This window comes from Dunckerocampus dactyliophorus, chromosome 11 (genome assembly GCF_027744805.1).
Source record: "Dunckerocampus dactyliophorus isolate RoL2022-P2 chromosome 11, RoL_Ddac_1.1, whole genome shotgun sequence".
Lineage (NCBI taxonomy): Eukaryota > Metazoa > Chordata > Actinopteri > Syngnathiformes > Syngnathidae > Dunckerocampus > Dunckerocampus dactyliophorus.
In genome coordinates this window covers 1,981,652-2,002,322 of record NC_072829.1, presented here as the reverse complement: position 1 = coordinate 2,002,322, position 20,671 = coordinate 1,981,652, and the positions used below count along the sequence as shown (strand labels likewise).

At 41.4% G+C, this 20,671-nt stretch overlaps 1 protein-coding gene across 8 annotated transcripts; it reads right to left on the bottom strand.

Annotated features, from left to right (window-relative positions):
- Nucleotides 1-481: 481 nt before the first annotated feature.
- On the bottom strand, nt 482-20,477 carry ganabb (glucosidase II alpha subunit b). 8 transcript variants are annotated; one of them, XM_054792457.1, is made up of 27 exons: nt 20,320-20,344; nt 18,295-18,396; nt 18,101-18,174; nt 17,853-18,019; nt 16,918-17,026; nt 14,864-14,991; nt 14,541-14,720; nt 14,331-14,396; nt 13,287-13,335; nt 13,114-13,189; nt 12,766-12,862; nt 11,602-11,782; nt 11,327-11,480; nt 10,897-11,132; nt 8,286-8,412; nt 8,070-8,149; nt 7,840-7,980; nt 7,671-7,767; nt 7,483-7,584; nt 4,840-5,083; nt 4,493-4,557; nt 3,108-3,184; nt 2,958-3,032; nt 2,761-2,874; nt 2,575-2,684; nt 1,298-1,398; nt 482-1,246 (listed from the first exon to the last, which is right to left on the bottom strand). In XM_054792457.1, exons 4-27 carry the CDS (start codon nt 17,888-17,890, stop codon nt 1,122-1,124), a joined length of 2,772 nt encoding a protein of 923 aa, XP_054648432.1. In that variant the 5' UTR covers nt 17,891-18,019; nt 18,101-18,174; nt 18,295-18,396; nt 20,320-20,344; the 3' UTR covers nt 482-1,121. The 8 variants fall into 8 exon arrangements, with proteins under 8 accessions (XP_054648432.1, XP_054648431.1, XP_054648428.1 ...); XM_054792456.1 differs by having other exon boundaries at nt 18,101-18,396; nt 20,320-20,375; XM_054792453.1 differs by having other exon boundaries at nt 17,853-18,174.
- Nucleotides 20,478-20,671: the final 194 nt, after the last annotated feature.

Below are 20,671 nucleotides of genomic sequence, written 5' to 3'. Positions count from 1 at the left end.
CTATGAACAGGAGTGTAAAGGTGAATGACTACAAGGGTGCTATTTCATGGCTACAGGGCTCTACTAACGCTAGATTTGGTATTAGAGTCAATGCTGTGGAAAGTCACTTATTGCTCGAATCAATGTTTGCAGACTCAGTCCAATCACGATGTATATTAACAAAAAAATACAAGCCAGTGATTTATCTCTCATTTGGTCATGTTTATTTCCACTTGGTCACATCATTGAAAGTACAACTAATTTGCTCCTTCACTTCTATTTCCACTGTATTGAGCTGAACCCAAGAAAATCGCAGCAACATTTATGATCATAAAAACTATCAATACAAAAGGTTGACACAATTAGACAAAACAGGACAAAAAAACATCTCCAGGTGATTGATGAGCTGACATAATAAAAAAAAAAAACAATAAGAGGTACGTTATGCCCTTCTGACTCACGCTGTAATGGAAACCCATAAAAATCTGGAAATGTGGGGGGGATTCAAGATATCTTAATACGTCCAAACAACCCTTAAGGTTGTCACTTCTGTTGAAGTGCATTAAAAACAACCGTGAACATGAAATGGTGGGGCGGGGGGAAAAGAGCATGGAAAAAAGAAAGCTTGTCAAAAGGAGAATCCACACAGGTCAGTGCTTCTGTGGCCAAAAAGATTCCTCTCGCCAAGACGCGAGTTTGTTTGCAGCTGCTGACTGACTCGACCATCTGCAACATGAAGGGAATCATTCCCCGACACGTGACATAATCTTGTTAACTTGTGGCTAAAGAATGCTAAATGTAAAGTGAAATGGTTAGGAGCAGCACAGTAGATTTGCTTTCTCAACACCAGCAGATGGAGCATTTGCTCTGAGAATTATCCTCCTCACCCCCAAAGCTCATTAATTACAATGATATGGGTTGCCTTGTTCTAGTAGTTACTATTAGTTGTTATTCATTAACCCTTTCAGGGCTGAAAAGAGGGGCATGTGAGTGTTGAGATGTTCACTTCATACAACTGTGTGCTTGGATGTGTTGCATTTATGTGTTGCACAGTAGGCAATCCTGATGCTTATTTCCCGTCTCTTCTTTTCTTCAGTCACTTTTGTCCTCCTGCTCCTCCTCCTCTCTGCAGTCTTCCACGCTTACTGCAGCATCATGGTCCAGTCAGTTCCGGCGTTCATGCCAGGATTGCGGAGGGTCAGGACCGATGTGGTCGAATTGAATTCAAACTCGAGCTGGCTCGTCTTGCCATCTGTAAAAGCAGGTTCTTTAGGAAAATAAGAACCGTGACTCTTATCGCATGTGACAATGGACTCACCAGCTGTCTTGAGGGTAACCTTGGTGGGTTTACTTGCTCCCAATATGAGAATGCGCTCAACAAAGGAGCGGGTAGAGAACTGGGCATCTGGAGCAAGGTTGCTGTTGGCCGTGATAAACACAATATTATACTCTGACTACATGGTTGTCACTCACTACATTGCGGTTCCAACGTTCCTCCCTCAATCCATTCAAATCGTGGTTTTTCAAAAATAAATGATCGCTGTTACATGGTTGACTACGGCCTATTAGTGCAAAAACAAAATGCATATTTAAGCAAATTGTACATATCTTTTGCCCAAATTAAGCATTTTCAAGCATAAAAATGGCTAAAGAAACTAAAAGACAAATACAGTATAAACCTGTCATGATTCACTTTAAAAGGAAAAGTGCACGTTATTTTGGAATCGTCCACAATCTTTATGTGAGACATGAAAACAATGTCTTTGTTTTCTGTGCATTTTAAAAGATATAAAAACAGATCAAAAAAAGACAGCCAATTCATGCACATAATGGGACACACCTATTTCGCCTTCAAAGCCCGCTATTAAAAACACCTCCAACAAGGTTTTGTGGATTTCTATCCATGCTGTGAGCCTGTGGTAACAGGTACATTCCTGATAACATGGAAAACTAACATTATTTTTGGAATTTCCTTCCTGGGAGCATTGATTTAGCATAACATAGAAAGGAACGCTACACCTAGCGTTAACTTTTCCAAACTCAAAAAGTGCCAGCAGCAGTGGCGGCAGCTCCAATATGTAGCGTTACGTTTGGCTTTGAGGCATTGTGAGTGAGTGTGTGGTGAAGCTAAACGCTAGCCGGTGTGATGTGGCGAGGTGTCACTACACCAGGAATATAGTTTTTGGGCGTAACAATGTTAATAATAATAATAATAATAATGTCGATGTAGCTTGGTTAGTATGCAGGTCACATGATGTAAATAGATTTTTTTCAGAAGGCTTTATAGGCGGGATAAGTGCGTCTCATTACCTGCATTCTCAGCTGCCTCTTTTTATCCCTTTTTATATATTTAGAATGCACAGAAAAGAGAAAGACGTGTGTGTTTATGTCTCACATGAGAATTTTTAAAAAGTGCACTTTTCCTTTTAGACCAGCATTCAAGTTGTGAATGTAGTTATTGGTCAACGATTAACCTCGCAAAACAAAAAAGTCCCATATTGATTTTTCTCCCACAAGATGCCAGTTGAACGTCTTCATGTGTTTACTCCAAAATATTTTCTTTTCCAAAGATTTAAAACCAAAAAAGAAACGCACACAGAGGAGAGGATGTTGTTGGCGAAGGACAGCCTCCTGTGAATGAACTCCTTCTTCTCAAAGTTGAAAGTGTGTCCGTCATCGATGTACAGCTCTCCTTCTGCAGCCCTCTGTGGTAAACATGTCTTGGAATATAACAAAGCTGCCTGCGTGACACACCACATACATGTGGGACGTGTGACGTACCTGTCGGCTGAGGGCCACGTACAAAGTGTAAGGGTCATGCTCCATGCAGGTAGAAGACCTGCGCACTCGAAGCTTTTTGGGAATAATGGAGCCGCCACGCTGGAAAACTGGGATCTGGAAGATGGAAATGTCAGCGATAGAATGAGTGGTGCAAAAGACAATGTGCTTGATGCTATGTTTTCCCATGCGTGTCTTACAGAGCTCATGGTAACAGGAATGTAAAGGTTCTGGGCGCCGTTGTGTCTCTGAAAGGTGTGGACATCAAACCAGACCTGAGGGGTAAACAAGAGTTTAGACGCCACCAAGATGACAAACACCACACCAGTCATCAAGTTGCATTTCCTTACCTCCTCTTTTCCAGGCAGATACGCAGTGACTCCTGTTGCTCCCTCTTCAGTGACAGGGTGCACCAACAAATCTCCACCTGCAGAAAGTAGGTGGGACTTTGAAGTTTTGGGCTGATTGTGAGCGATTAATTAATACAGCCCATTATTAGTGACAAAAAAAATGCATATTTAAGCAAATTGCACTTATTCTTGGCCTAAATTAAGCATAAAAAGATCTAACTTAAATAAATGAATTAAAATACAAAATACAATGCAGAAGAAGCATTCTCATCTTGAATGTAGTATTCTACAATGGCCACTAGGTGTCAGTAGACACGTCAGAACAGGCATTTACTGCAGGTTTAAATTATTACCACTGACACAACAATAGACATAAGAATCATAACAAGACGGGCTACTGTTGGGGCCATATCCCACAAGCTAAAACTCATCTCTCAATCTCTGACGTCACTTCCTGTTCTCTACACACCTTAAGGTCCCCTAAGGAGTTTTATTTACATCTTAAATACATCTTAGTTACTCTATGTCTACTGTGTTGGGTAATACGCGTGTAAAAGCAGCCATTACTCAGAAAAAAACAAGGAAGTACTAACATGAATCTATGTTATGTTAATACATAAATATCTACAATCCTGTCCTGTCATTTATCCTTGTGGTCATTGAATACAGTAAAAATGGGAATATTTCAGACAGACATAGTTGCTAATGACGATTAATCATCATTAAATTATTTAAAAATGGATTGATCTGATTAAAATTTTTTATCATTTCACAGCCCTAATCTGAGATATCAAAAGTATCGATATTTTGATTTGAGAGTCAACTGTATAGCATGAAGAGCTGGTATCGAAAGTATCAATATTTCAGTATTGAACCGCATACCACTAGCGTGCTCTAACGCCTTTGTGGCAATTTCAAGGATTGTGTGCGACGGGAGTCAATATTTTCTTAAGCAAATGATTCCAGGGAAGAGATTAAGAACATACAGAGGGAAAGAATTTTGTTGCAGTTGGACAATTTGCTGCAACAAAGTCGCAGGACAACCCCGTGAGCTGCCTCACTGACACTTATTAAAAATCATTTTTGGATGACAAGAAGAACTTTTGCCTTCATCCAAGTCTCGCACGGTAGACCGCGCCTTTCCATGACATACAGGTGGGATATATGCGGCCTGACCGTTCAGACTGCAGTAGATGAGATACATATCGGGTTTATATCACCATACGAACGAGGCCCGAGTCACATTTGAAAGAAATCAGAATTGTACGTTCACAGTGACAGGAAAAGATCTGATGCAGGTCGCATATGAGCAAAAAAAAAAAAAAAAAAAAAAAAAAAAATCAGAATTGACCTGCAGTGTGAATGGAGCCAAAGAGGAGTCTCACCGATCAAGAATGCATCATCCAGAGCGTAAGTAGCAGGATCCTGAGGATACTCCACCCACAGTGGCCTTTAACAAAAATAACAATGTCAGCTAGCCTGAGTAACATCTAAGAGTTCATATGATTCCTGCACTCTCATTTGATATGTATTGTATAGCGTAGATGCGTACTATAAATATGTTACGTAAGTGGATGAAATGAAAGCACCATTAAGAGCGTAGTTGCACTACCTCACAGGGAAGCTGATAAATTACTTTCATCAACCCTATTTTATGACTAAAAAGTAACACTGAAAATCCTTGTCCATGTGGGTTCGTGGGATACAATCACAAACCTTACAGAATGCTCACCTCATGACAGGATGTCCAGTGCGGTAAGTGTGGTAGAACTGCTGGTACCAGTACGGCAGGAGGGTGTAGCGTTGGCGCACGGCTTCACGGATCAGTGCCGTGTTCTCTGGGCCGAAGAGCCAGGGCTCGCGACGGGGAGTGTCCAGGTGGGCGTGGGCCCTGAAGAAGGGCTGGTAGGCTCCCGTCTGGTACCATCGCACCAGCAGCTCCGAGCTTGGAGACTTGAAGAAGCCCCCGACGTCAGCTGCGAGACGCATGAGCAGAGAGGAGAATTCAAGGAAGAAATATTTAACCGACGCATTATTGGTCAAAGTTGCATTCAGGTGTCATTTTGTGGACTGCCTTAATTCAATGGTGCTTTTATTGAACGTTTTTATTTGGTGAAATAAAGGAGCTATTTTGTAAGATGTACAGCTGGCAACAAAATTCAGCAACTAAATTACATTCAGTATGTTTACATGCACTCAAAAAATGATTGCATGAATTGGCATAAAACTAGCTTTTAAAGACGCATGTACGGTAGTTCTAAGATTGGAAGTTGCCTCTGTTTTGCATGCGTGTGATACTCACGCAGAGCCGGCGTTGTGCGTACGCGCCAGTCTCCACGGCGGGGTGTAACCCGGAATTACTGTAATTGTGGCCAAGTGGGTCACGATCGTGGAGAAATTGCTAAATGTTCGCTGTGTGCGCATTGCTAGTAGCTATTCAAGCTAATATGTGGCCCTGCTCGGTGGACATAACTTTAGCTACGAGCTAAAGTGTTGCCGGGTAGCTCATGAATTTAGACAAAGTACAGTACACATGAATGGAGAAAGCTGAATGGTCGTACCGTGCGATGTAAAAATAAATAAATAAATAAAATAAAAAGTGGCCATCACGCTGTGGCGACCTGTATTATTCCTGTGCAAAGTGCCGTCTGGGTCAAGATGCTCGTCACAAATTGAACAGTTGTGTCTGACAGGTAATTATTTTGCATAATCACTCTAAAAGGAGACACAGACACGGTTGCCAGATCTCACGAGAGAAACAAGCGACGAGCGCTGTGAAAGCAAGCCCAAAACAACAAGATGCCATGGAATTTGTAAGCATCTTTACAAATAAACACGGACAAAGTTGCTTCCAATACGCAAATCTGGCAACGCTGGCCGAGATGCTTTGTTATGTGATGTAACAGGTCAACAGAAAAAATCTAAACGTTTACCCGCACTAAAAAGTGCATCAGCGCCATTTAGCATTTTGGGAGTAGGTATGGGCCGGTTACCAGTTTCAAAGTATACTGCAGTAGGAAGTCAAGGTTTCAAAACCACTAAAATGTTCCGTCATACCGTTCCTGCGGTATGATGTTTAGGTTTTGACTTACGTAAAAATGTAGACGGCTACTGCTTGCAGGAAGAAGGTCTCCGAACGTACAAAACATTGGGAGCAAGAGGAGCCGACAAATGGAACATGATAGCACATCTACAGGAGCACCACTCATCACTATATGTTCAACTCAAGGTAAAGTTCATGCTGTACATTAACATTAGCTAGTAGTAGTAGTAAAACAAATACTGTGAACGTGTTCCTGAGGAAGATATGGCATGCTAAGATGACTAAGAAGCACAGGCGTGATGGGTTTTACTTGACGCTACAATTAAGGCAGTAAATTTAAAAAACTCAGTAGATGCTGTGACCTGCACATTTACCACACTATGAAAACATAACATTACAAGTTATTTTGGAAATTCTTTGTTACCTTCTTGAGACACTTGCACTGCATTTATTTGCATTTTGTGTGTTTTTTTTTTTTTACTAATAAAATATTTATGGTGCTGTGACATAGCCACAGTAGACTGCATCAAGAACTGCATTTTATTTAGTATTTATTTAGAAAGATTTCAGTTATTTATTTTAAAAACGTGTTCCACTTCCATCATGTTTATTATACTGTTTAACAATGACTGTTCAGGGAAACATTTTGTCTAATTTCCAATAAAGATTTTTCAAAATAACATTTTACAGCTGTGATTATAACACCAAACCGTGAAACAGTGATATTTTTGCCTGAGGTTATCATACTGTTAGAATAATCACAGTGGAGATTAAAGAGGGACATCACACTGCGGTGTAAAAAATGTGAAAATCAAATGATTTCAGTAGTCTGAGTGATTTCGTGCTTGGACACGTACTGACTGGGAAGCTGTGCTTTTGCCAAGGTAACAGTGTGTATCCATGACAACATTACCCTCCCAGAGGGGATGTCTGTGTATTTTTCTACTCTTCTTAGGAATACTAATTCAACAGAGCTCGTTCAGCTGCAATTTCTAAGTCGTTATGAGGATAGCATGTGTCATTTTGGAAGCATGGTTCAGTATATCAATGTACACACCATGAAAATGGCTTTTAAAATGTCGTGACAGAAAAAGGTTTTTGGAGGAAGTCTGTAAACATTCCAGCATTTACACTTGCTACTGTGGAACCTGTTCCTGTAAGATTAATATACAGTTGCCCCTAGGTCTGGAACCAATTAACCTCAATAAACGAGGGAGTACTTTAGTGTTACTTAAGTGTAAGAAAAACTGCCACGGGAGACTCATCAATTTGTTGTTTGAGCAAAACTATTTTTAAAAGCTGAAGCGACACAGAGGCAACAGCAATACTTACCACCACAGAATGCTATTCCCACCAGGCCAAGGCTCAGACACATGGGGATTGAGATTTTTAGGTGGCCCCACTCAGCAGCATTGTCACCTGTCCACACAGCACCTGAAGAGGCACAAACACTCAAACGTGGTACGGTAACGTGCCGTAGGAGGTTTGGTAGAGGGCAGCGCATGCAACGGAAGGCTCACCATAGCGCTGTGAGCCAGCAAAGAAGGCCCTGGTCAAGACAAAAGGTCTTTCGACCCCTCCCGATCTCTGGATCAGGCCTTCCGATGTGGCCATTTGCTGCATAGAGCGAATGTTAGGGTGGAATTCTTCAGTCACAACATCCATACATCATGTCAGCAGTGCACTCACCACATAGAAGCCATAAATGTTGTGCAGGTCGCGATGCTCCCAGTCACCGTGCTTTGCATCCTTGTGCATGGTCACCTCGGGCCCATTGAACACAGAAGGCTCGTTCATGTCGTTCCACGTGTACAAGTTCTCCATGGAGCCCTGGTGAGGACAGTGGCTCAGGAAAGTGACAGTGGCTCCTGCAACGTTCTCAGGAAACTAAATTTAGTGTTAGCAGCAATGGGACTCACCTCATACTTGTCGTAGGCAAACATTCTGGCCCACCAAGCTCTCATGTCTTCACGGGTAAAGTCTGGATAGCCGACATTACCTAAAAAAAACAATAATAATTCAAACCAAACTAAATGAACTTAAGTGGAGCATGTGGTTATTTGGTTCAGCTGCATCATATAGCATAAATAGCCTTGTGTATGCCATTAGTCCTTCAGTTACGTATTATTTCTTACCAGGCCAACACCAGCCTTCATAGTCACCGCCTTCCTTTTTCTTTGTGTAGTAACCTTGAGACTGGATTTCACTGTGGACCTTGTAGCTGCTGTCCACTTTGATGTGAGGGTCTACAATGGCTACCATCTATTACACACAGAAGGAAGAATGGTCACAGGTGGTCCTCGGGTTACATATGAGGTCTACTACTAGGTCACTCATAGAATACATGAAGGACATGAAATACAGAAATAAAACCCAAATTACAAAACTGAATTGAAACCAAAATAACTAATTGTTTTTGAAACAAAAGATTGTTGATCGACCACCTTCCAAGTACGGTAGACATTGATACGGTTGTCCCTAGCTGAGCGCTAGCAGCAGGTTAGCAGTGTGGAGAGTGTCCGACAGCAGACGCTGTGTGAATGTTGACTGCATGTGTTTTCTGCTTGTTAATAAAGCCATTGAAGTGCATCGTGAGTCTCTCCTTAACCACAAACAGCGGCAGTAGCGAAGTATTCTCCACTCGTCTCAAGGTATCCGTAATGTTACATTGACGACACACCAGGAAGTATGCTGTCGATGCTAACGTGCGAGTCTTTACCTTATTTATGTCTAAGATGGCTTATTTTCTATTATGTCTACTGTAGTGGGTAATACAAGTGTTAAGTTGACTACAGGGGTGTTATTTCATGTCTAGAAGGTGTTCATAATGTTAAAAAAAAAAAAAGATAGTCAAAAAGGTTTTCGATGCCCTATGAAAATATTCAATTTATTAATATTGAATCCTACTTCACGGAAATTCACTTATCATGGTTGGGTCTGGAACCAATTACCCGCGATAAACAAAGGACAACTGTTTATGATCTCTACGCTTAATTATGGTCGCAACAGTCAAGTGTTGAGAGTAGTGCAACTTGTGTGAGCCCCACAGCGCACCGCGCTGTAGCTAGTTCTCCAGCAAGTCTCCTGTTTCCCGAACAAAATCAAGTTTTTCATTAATTCACATAACAATTTAATTAAATGTACGTAAACACTTAACACCGAAACACAAAACATCATAACCTGACAACCACACGATATCCATGAAATGTACAGAGTAAATTGATTGATTGGGCATTTCCAACTAACGTGACGTGTCGTGTTGCAAAAAGACTGGAAATTGCTGCCAAAATCAGTTTGGATTGTAGAGTGACTCAAAGTGCCTGGGGGATGTTTACTTTTCTGAACTGCGAGGACTGTGATAAACATTTACATGCCACACAAATTTGAACTGAAAATCAACCCCAACACTGCAAGTTTATTTTATGACAATAGTAACATAGGGCCTCATTCACGAAACGTTCTTACACACAAATGTGTTTTTAAGGCCTTCTTACGAAGATTTTTGGCATTCACGAAACGTGTTCTTAACTCACAGTTCTTAGATCTAAGAACAAATTCTACGAACGCTCAGGAGGACTCTTACGCACAAGCAAAGCTTGCACTTTCAATGCGCAGTCGCCCTCATGATGGATTTTGCAACCTGATACCAAAAAATGTAGTGAAAATAAAATATCCCAACAATTATTTATCATCAAAACAACTAAAATATACTCCATGGATAAATATATATTCAAATCCCAATTCATCAAAAAAAAAAGTACCTGGCTGGACGTGTGCTGCGCAGAGAGAGAATGTAAAGGGACCATTAGATTTATTTGCTGAAAGCCACCAATATTTGATGTCCCGCTTCAGGCTTCAGGCTTCCCTCTCTGTTCTTGCAAGTGTGCAGGATCATCAGAATAACATCGCAATGAAACGTGGAACCCCCAGATAACGACATGCGCCCCCAGCCACGTCTTGAGCCAGAGCACGGGGCTGCTGTATTAATTAGGCAGCGTCTAATCAAATGTAACCACAGAAAAAAATAAATTGCCACACACAAACTATGTATTTTGACTTTATTTTTCCATCATGAATGTGTAAATATTTTCTAGAGTTTCCGAAATGGTTTGGTTTCTGATTGATGGCCCGCCTCCCGTTTCCTCCAGATTAGTCTATTTTAAGTCAAACCACTTCTTTTTAACCTCTGCGGTGGCGCGTTTCTCCGTGGAAACGGCATTTATGTTTCCTGCAATGGTGCTCCATGCCGACTCTTTTTGGATGGCCTGATGACCGGTGGATACACGTGAAAATAAGGTGGTCTTGTGTTCGCTCACTCCTTGTAAAAGCACCTCTATTTCAGTAGAATTGAACTTTTTCTTTCGTTTGTTGTCCAGCTGCTCCTCAGTCTTGCCCTTGCGCGTTGCCATCTCCGCGTCCAGCTGCCTGTTGTGCACCGCACATTTTTGACCTTATATAGGAAATAATAGGCGGTGACCTATGCAAATTAGGCCTCACATGCACGGGCATCGCAGTTGGCATTCATCAACCTAAGAAGACCGGTGCGAACGATTATCCCTACTTAAGAACGTGTCGTGAATGTGGCGCAGTTTCCAACCCGCGCCTTCTTAAGTACACTTCTTAAGAAGACTTTTAAGAAGATGTTCGTGAATGAGGCGCATAGATTTTATGTCCTGTACACCACGACTAGCTTGTTCACAAACTCACACACCATCCATGAGATGCAATCGTCTCAAACATCGGTACCTTGCGTTTCTTATCCAGGCGACCCTGAAGCATTTCCTTGGGTGTGGCAAACTTGTTAGCGTCCCAGGTAAAGTAGCGTTTACCATCCGTGTGCTCAATATCCAGCCAGATGAAATCTAAGGGAATATCATGCTCGTCAAAGCCTTCATCCACCGACTGCACGTCGTCCTGGTCATTGTAGTTCCAGCGACACTGGTGGTAGGCCAGAGCAGCCAGAGGAGGGAATGTCTGCGTGCCTAAGAAAAGACAACACACCAATAGAAGGAGTAAGAAGCTTACAACAACAAATTTAATGAGATAATCATCATTTTATCAAAAATACTCTTGGTGCTTGATCTCTTGATAGCATGATTTTTTAAATGTCAGATACAATTTGGTGGCTTGTAGGCCATAAAAAGACAAGAAAATGATCACTGGCCAGTTAGCATACCTGTCAGGGAGGCGTACTGTGCAAAGACATCTTTTGGTGTCGGGCCGAGCATAATGAAGACATCAATGATTCCGCTTTCAGAGATCCAGTGCACATCTGTCTGTGGTATCTCACTTGAGCCTTGCACGTAATCCAGCATTTTTCCAAAGACAGTCTGCAGAGAAGCAAATCAGCACAAGTGAATAAATGGACAGCTACCTGATCAATACACATGTGGCATCTTCTGACCAAAACCTCAGTAAAAGTTATAATAGAGCAGCAGAGGAGGCACAAACCTTCCCCGCAGTGTTGGAGCTAATATCAACCCAAGTCTCAGCAGCATTGAGCCAAAAGATGCCTGTAGTCCGCTGGGCGTTGTGGGCCAACATGACAGGTACAGAGCCATAAAGTGCCATTGGATTATGGAGCTCATATTGGAACACATCCAAATTGTAGAGTCGATATGGATCTCCATTTCTGAAAGGTGGTCACACATTACAAATATTAATCTCGTGCAGGAAATCCTACTGTAGCCTAAATTCATGCAGAGCAGGGGTGTCCGAAGTGTTCTGTTATTGGCACGCGGCACATTCGAAAAAGATAATTTAACAACAAAATGAAACTTTAAAAAAAACAGCAAAAATGGAAAAAACAGTAATTTTACAAGAATAAAGTCAAAATATAGAGGAAAAAAGTTGTAATGAGAAAAAAAAATAATTTGACAAGAATGTCATAATATGAGGAAAAACATTTTAATAGCGTAAAGTTGAAATATTAAAAGACAGATGTTATATATTTTTAAGTTGTAATATGAAAAACAAAACCAATAAAGTTGTAATTTTTGGAAAATTACATTGCAGAAAAGTTGTAATCTTATGAGAATAAAGTCAAAATTACAAGAAGAAAATTTACAAAAAGAAAGTTGAAATATTTGCAAAATTTAAAAAAAAACAGCAGGAAAAAAAAGGGAAACATTTTTTACAGAAAAAAAAGTTGTACTCTAATGAGAAAAAAGTCACAATTTTACAAGAATAAATTCGTAAGAGTATGAGAAAAAAAATAACAGTAGCATAGAGTTGAAAAGAAAAATAGAATTTTTTTAGGGCAAAATATGAGAAAAAAAAGAATAAAGTTGTCATTTTTGGAAAATTAGATAGGGGGAAAAGTTAAAATATTATGGAAATAAAGTCATAATATTATAAGAAAAATGTACAAAGATTATTTGAGAAGAAAAGTTTAAATATTTGGAAAATGAAAAAAAAAAACAGCAAAATGGGCGGAAAAAGAGCAAAGACCAAAGTTGATCTTCATAGGTTTTTTCACCTACAGTATATGACAAGGCTGAGATGCAGAACTTCTTAGCATATGCTTTACAAAATATCAAAATGGCCCTTGCATCCTTTCATTTTTCAGTATGTGGCCCTCGGACAGCCCTGCTGTCGAGTTTGCTTACTACTCACTCTGTAGTTTTGAGTCGGAGGGAATCTGCATGCTCTGGAATGCCGTAGACGTGCTCTACCCCTGGCAATGAAAAGTCTAAACCTATAGCCGATGGACCTGTAATGCAAGAGTAAGCAATCAACAGTTATATATAATAATAATAATAATAATAATAATAATAATAACAACAACAACAATAATTAAGTAGAAGTTCACACGCAGGATTTGTTATTTTTGTCGTATTCAGCAGGTGTCTCGTGAACCTGTGGGACAAGAATGTGGCTCAACCCAGCATAAGGATATCTCCACCCCCACCACTGCAGAGCAGAGTTGATACTAGAAGAAATTTGAAAGTAAAAAGGACTTACCATTAGGTTTGCTGTCTGAAAATGATTTAAACATTTCTTCCCACATGCCCTCTTCATCTTTCTCAGACACCACAGCCTGCCAAGCAGAGCAACCAGGAGATCAATACAGACACATTATTGTTTGTAGATAAAATTGCAGGAGGTATAATAGAGTGAATTTATGTGTGGATGACCTCTTCCTCGTTATCCAAATTTGCATCCTCAGGCTCTCCGTCTGCCTGTCTGCTCCGTGGTGCGAGATGGCAAAAGATGCAAAGAAGGGAACATCGCAAAAAAAAGAGACAGTGTCACTTTTTGGGAAAAGTCATCTAGTCTTGTGAGGGTATACAGTCAGCCTGTGGTAAGAAACAATTAGAAGGACATACAAACAGAGGATAACTGCCACCGGAGTCAAAGACAACTAATGGGTATTGCTAACAGGTTTTAAATGACCTCAGAAGGGGGTGCGCTACCTCCCTACAGAGCTAGTTTGAATACCTGAGGATAGCTAGTCATGAGGGGAAATACATTTCAGACGTCAAACCAGTGGATCAACACTTTTTTAAAAATTAAATCATTGTTTGTGGAAGTGCAGGATCTGTAGCAGCAAACATGCATGTGCAAACGGATGACTGTAATGCTGATTAGAGAGAGATCAGGAGATGCAGAGATATGGGGTTGGGAACCAAGGCAGCCAATTGCGGGGTGGGCTAAAGGCAGCACATTAACATGAGCTGTGCCATGCATTCTACACTAATTCACGTGTGTCAGTATGAACAGTCTTGAAGCAGTTAGCACTGCCCGTGACATACAGTAGCAAGCATGACTAATCTTCCTGTCAACGCAAGTAACAGGCCGGTCAACATTGGCCAGCTGACTCATGCAGGTGCAGTTCCAAGATGACAAGCCTGATAACCACAGTGCAAATGATTCTTTATGTGCATAGTTAAGTTCTGTTCAAAGATGGAAAAACAAGATCATCCATTCACCATCACCATTTCCCTAATTGTTAGGAAAACACTGTTATTTGACCCGAAGTCCATCACACGCACCCTCAGCCACACCCAACCAGAGCACCATCAACCACAGACAGCTAATACACCTTCCACACCTTACCCTGCCTTCACATTTGAGGGGTCAAAACTGACCAGTGTTTTAAACAGACTCCCTATGAGTATGGTACTATTTACAGAATTAGTACAAAGTAAAGAATACACACAAATCTTGAGGGTCTTTACCTAGAGAATACACTCTGGACAATATTCCACACACTAGCAAATGCGCTAGTTATTAAATAGGAGAAACTAGGGTGATAAGGAGAAGAGGACAGAACGTGTCAGACAATTCTCAAATAATAGTCAAAATCCACTGAGCTACGTATTTGTGTAGTATTTGCAAACGAGGTGCTGGTATTTTGTCAAATTGTGTGTGTATGTGTGGTCTCTCACGTGTCCTTCCGTATCCTTAAGTGCTCAAAGGCCAGGAGGCCTCGCGAGTTTAGGGACATGAGCACGTCACGTCCCTCCATGATGTCCAATCGGAAGGGCTGGGCACTGACTATGACCCTTTGAGACTCCGCCCCCAGGGACAGAACCACTCCATTCTCATCTCGAGACAAGAGAGACAGGCTGGGGAAGAGAGCGGAAGAGGGGAGAAAGCTCATATCAAGTCAAGTGACGCCACTGGGCGTCACAGGAACTCAATTTGTCATTTTCCTGCTGTCATGGCCTCTTCTCTGAAAACATCTGGCCGCTCATCCGGGGAGACTTACGGCTCTGTAGGCGGCTCTCTGACGAGCACGTCTGGGACCTCGTAGCGAGGCTTAAGTGGCTTCAGCTCATTAATCTTCACCCTCGTTATGTTTCCCTGCAGGCGATAGAGCTCCAGCAGGAGACGCACCTGCAAGAGAGGACAGACGTAAGGAGGGAGGAGACACCCTGGAAGCAGTGGCACTTCAATGCATGCAATGCAACTTTATTGTACCATTTTCCAACAATTTATAGTAAGTCTGAGATGTCTCACAATAGTGTGTTGGAAGTGTGACACTGCAATTTGGACAGTTGAAAAGCGCTTTTAGTCGGTGTGTCGCAAAATACTCCGCTCACGAGACGAGGCGATACACGATATTTTGTTGACGAGAACAAGACGAGACGATATTTCAACATGATTTTAAAGAAAACTACAGTGACAGTAACAGGACTGGACAAACAGACATTTTTTATTTAACTGAGTCACAAAACAATGCTGATACATTTTGAGTTGCACAGTATATTTTTTTCAAATCGATACAGACAACTTTCTGCTGCTCAAGACCAATATGATTTATTTTTTTAATTAACTGTCATTTGGGCAAACCTGGAGGTAAGAAGGACTGGAACAAATTAGGATTTGTTGATTTGTCCTCATGAAATATGATGACATTACTACCACCACATCACCACTATCAGGAGAACCAGAGTATAGAGGGGGAGGAGCCACCTGGCGTGGCCTAGCAAGGTGTACTGTAGTCGGGCACACGCCCCGAGCAGCAGGCGTGACGCCACAGGAGGTCTCTGGCAAACCTTTTGCACTTTTTGAATGCCGCGGCGCTGCCGTTTCAGGTGGCTGATAAGGTTTTTTGTGTGGTCTATGGGTTCCCCCCCACACACATACCCCTCGTCGCGGAGCATTTAAAGTGAATGTTTGTTTACAAGTGAGCTCAGGGGAAGTTACAACAGTCCGTTAACGTCACAGGCAGGAGAAAAAATGAGCCCTTGATTTGCTCACCCGCACAGTACGGATAATCTTGCCAAATCGGAGCATTTTTTTCAAATTATCCGTCATCTGAGCTATTTTTAATATTAGCGGATTTATCAGTATGAAGTCATAATTCCCTGATATTGATCCGATAATTATCAGGCACCCATACTTTTCACTGTTAAAGTTTTTTCCACAATTTGAAACAAAAACTAAAAATGAAGTTAAAATGACGACTAGTTGTAGCTGCTACTACTATTCATGTGTAGTTATGTAAAGATAGATTGCAGATTGCAGTAGAGTGGTTTTGTGTTTACACTTAAAACTACACTTCCCATGATGCTTAGAGTGCCATAGCAGGAAATAGGTCTGAATTAAAACTACTACCACGTATGGACAGAAGTCATATGCCACGATCGTGTTTTGATCTGACAAATTTTAAGTAACTTTGATCAAATGTAGAATTACTATAGCTTCTGCTTGGGCATTAACACGGCGGCAGCTGTTCAACTCTGACACACGTCGCAAGCGAGTCACGCTTAGAACACAGAGCGCAGGTAGGATTGCAAGGTTTATGATGTGAGTAAAGCAGGGGTGTCCCAATACAACTTTTTTGCTTCCAGTCCAATTCCGATATTGCAGTTTTGAATATCAGTGGATACCGATATAAGCACATATCATACATTCTTTTATTACTTGCAAACGTAAGGAAAATGATACATTTTCCACAATTTGTGACTTTCAACACATTCATTAGTACAGCATGTATTTACATAGAAAACATGTATGACGAATGCAACCTCCTCTGGATGACTGCATTATTTCATTAGTGAACATGTGCAGTTGAAGATGGCACAGTAAAGAAGCAGTAATACGTAAGGTGCTGTGCATTATCATATGATCTTATGTGATTCTTATGTAGCTATGTAACAGAGACGCAATATCACAAACACACCTCGGCGTGCCTCACGCTACTGCAAGCTACAACCCTGATAATAAACATATTGTTAAATCAGTAGTCTCTTCTTACATTACTATGACCTACAACATGTCGCACAATCTTGCGATGCCATATTGTGATTGTTTTACCTTGTTCTTGTCATTCTTGAGCTGCAGGGTGAGTCTTGTGTTGGTTAGCTCCATGGTCTCCAGCAGGGCTCGATAGGGAGACTCGCCAGGTTTCAACGCTCGCTGACGCCTGTTTTCAGGTCAAATGCGTGACTCAAAAGAATGGATGTGTGTAACCAAAGGCTTCATTGTGCTACAGAGTCATCACTACGCCGGCCCTTGAGGCATCTTGACCCTGTTCCAGCTCTTTGGCGGGGGCTGAGCGTGTGATTTGCAAGTCTCTGTCAAGCAGTGTAGGAGACTGACGCCACATCCAGATCGCTGTTGGAGCCGGAACAAGGGGCGTTTCCCAAGTGATGTCAGTGCAGTCGAACCTCTCAGCGAAAGCAGAGTAAACAAATGCTTGTCGAGGTAGCTCGTCGACTTTAGTAATCATGCCTAATCATTGTGTTGCCGCTGGCTGTTCACAGTGTCCGAGTGATACAGTAAGTTTGTTTTATTTTCCAAAAGAGTAAAATGAACGAAGCATCGACAGAGAAAGGGAGACAAATGGACCACTGTCTCGCATGCTGTTCTTTGCAATGTTCATTTCACTGCAGACTGCTATGCAGGAACACCTTTACAAGAAGCACTTGGCTTGAAAGTATGGTATAAAGGCATTTTGGATGCTAGGATGCTACGCTACACAGGAAAAAGATTGCCACAGAACAGAGCAAGTCATGTCTTATTTACATATTGTACTCTAAACACTATGCCACCATAACACCAATCATTCAAAGCATTATACGGGGTATAAAACATTTTCACAGCGATATGTTGGCGGTGGGGGTGGGCCAGTGACGAAATACACAATTTAAAAAAAGGCTCTAAAGACACCTTTACGCTCATTTACTTGTAGAACCTGATTTAAAAACAGTAATTGAAGGATAAGCAACTCCAAGGTAAATTAGACTTACCATTCTGTGTTTTGAAGGCGACCAATCTTCAACTCCATGTCTTTGTCATCAGACACCTCCCTAGCAGACACTCTAGTTTCGTCGCCGGTGTTGGCTCGAATAAATACGACTCAATTCCCTGTTCTGCAAGTTCTCTATTTCATCTCCAGATGTTTTCTCCTCAAAAACTATTGACACATTGACAGCTCAAATCTTTGCTATAATCACTGTCAACATCCTCTGTCTTGAATATGCCATGTGTTCTTTACTTGTGAAGTTCGACTGCGGAGACGTCACTTGGGAAACGCTCCTTTTCTGCAACTGGAGTTCGTCATGGACTTAACTGTTGGTGTTCATAGAACATACTTACAAACAATATAGAACATATTTAAGCCGAGTTAACAACCTTTTAAATGTGAGCGCTATGACGCTACCATCATTCTGATGACTGCATTGAACTCACTTGCAGAAGGCACTCTGGTCACAGGTTTTGAAGTTGCCACGGTCCACAGCGAGAGACCCAGTGAGACACACAGCAAGCCAGAGCAGCAGGACAGGCGCCATCCTACAAATGCAAATCAAGATATCAAGTTTCAGATGGATTCTGGCAGGCCAAGCCATTGTAGAGACCAAACATCTGGGGGTCTTCAACCTTTTGCACTAAAAGAGCGAAAAAATGGGACGCATATGATAGGCACAAATGTCGCCCCCGAACACTGACAAACTGTTGCAAACAGTGTGCATCATTCACCATGTAAATCCTAAAGTGCTTAAGTAGAGAATTTTTCAGTCTTTGTAGGAATCTTACCAAACCCGTATTTTAGATTAGTATTAAAAGATTAGATTAGTATTAAAATCTAACACTGTGCATGCGCGCTCGTTTTGGAGTGTCCTTGGGGATGTCCTTTAAAATGCATTTTTTTTCATAGGATATCGGGTGTATTTTCAGTCGTATACACGTTCGTTAGGTAGATTACTTCTTGCTCTTTAATTTCCCATCGGATTTACACTGAGTGTTGGACCACATCGACTCATACGACGGCTTCGAAAGTCAAGTCCAACTTCAAGCTTCTCAAGCCTTTCAAACTCATGGATCGGCGCTTCAGGACAAGATAAAAAAAGGTATATAGGATATTAATTCACTTTAATATCTATGTGCAGATTCAATTTTATTAAAATCCAATGGTGCGAAATGTTTTTTTTTAAACCAGGATTTACTAAATGTCGAGTTTACATTGTTGTGCTAGTTTCAATTAGGATGCCTTGATTGTAAATATAAAAGCAAATAAAGTATGGATAAATTAGATATAAGAAATTCATGCTTTTCTCAAATATAGAGTGGATGTTGGTGGATTTGATACATTCCTGTCATGGATGATAGCTGGGTGTATTTCTTGTGGATAGTGTGGGGTGAAAACGAATACACAGCATGCTGCTGCTCCTGCACATGAACAATATGACACTTGATTTTCTTCCCTGGACTTTTTGAATATCAACAAAATGTAAATGACTACTGTACTCTGTTGACTTTTGAAACAGATTTTCACAGCCTCGGTTATGAGATATTTTGTAGTACACCTGTGCTGGCCAAGGTCCGTGGGTCGATCACAGCTTTTGTTTTGACTCAATGTTAAAGCAATGGGGACCAAAGGTACTATTTTCAGCTATGAAATTGGCTCTCACTTTTTTAGTATTTGGGGTAGAGAAGTGAATGAGGTATCAAATTCAAGTTCGAGTCACACTTTATCAGGCAGGATTAATCACAGACCTGATTTTACATGCGTCAAAATGTTGTAACATTCCTAGTCTTTGGTGAACTAGCTGTTGGAGACCCCTGAACTACATAAACATAACTTACACTGGACTTTGTCCTCTTTGGATGGTGAAATACGCCCTCATTCAAAAGCCAACAGGAAATGTACTAGACTGCTACACGATTCCAGTACAATATCGATTTAATTTTGATTCAAATTTTTAAAAACCACACACAGGCACACAAGCCAGCATTCACACGTTTGTATCAGCTAATTAGTTTAAACCACCACGACAGCTGGGACGCTTCGACGCCACCAGCCAAGGTACACTAATGGCTAACATTAGCCATAGCTCTTTGGGATTTTGGAAAGCTGTATTACAAAGAATATAACGATAACCCGACTAAACATAGCACCGCGGGGGTTTTGGGGTTTCGAATGACGGTTTTAAACCGATCGAAAGCAGTGCGAATGAGTCGCCATTGAAACGCATCCGCTTTGCCGTGCTAACAAATTAGCATGCGAGCAAGGGTGACTGGATGCGCTGATTCAATTCAAGAGGTTATTGGACTGTAGCAGGGGACGCTGTCTGGTAGACGCCCAAACAGTCACTTCACTTTCATCCCTATACGCCCGCAGCAGTAATATCAATCTTCCCATAAAACCTAACTCCACAGCAATGGATTTACAAACGAATTTCACAATGTTAAAGCGGAGACCGTGAAAGGTCTTACCTATCCGTGAAGGCGGCCATCTTGATTATGGTTCCTTGTGACTCCGCCTCTCAGCCGAACACTCTTACAAGTGTGGGATTTTCAATAACTCACACAAATTTTCGTGCAGTTCACTGGGATAATGGTCATTAAAAAACATAAGACGCCACCACCACCCACTGGCGGTTAATTATTCCATCATGATAACGCGTGTGTGTATTATTGACCCTCTCAAGCACAGACACGTCGTAATCCGGTCACTGAAGTACACACGCAGTTCAGCAGCGGTGCTCACACTTTTTCAGCCTGTGAGCTACTTTTACAATGACCAAGTCCCAAAGATCTACCTTCTACTATAAATATAAAAATATAT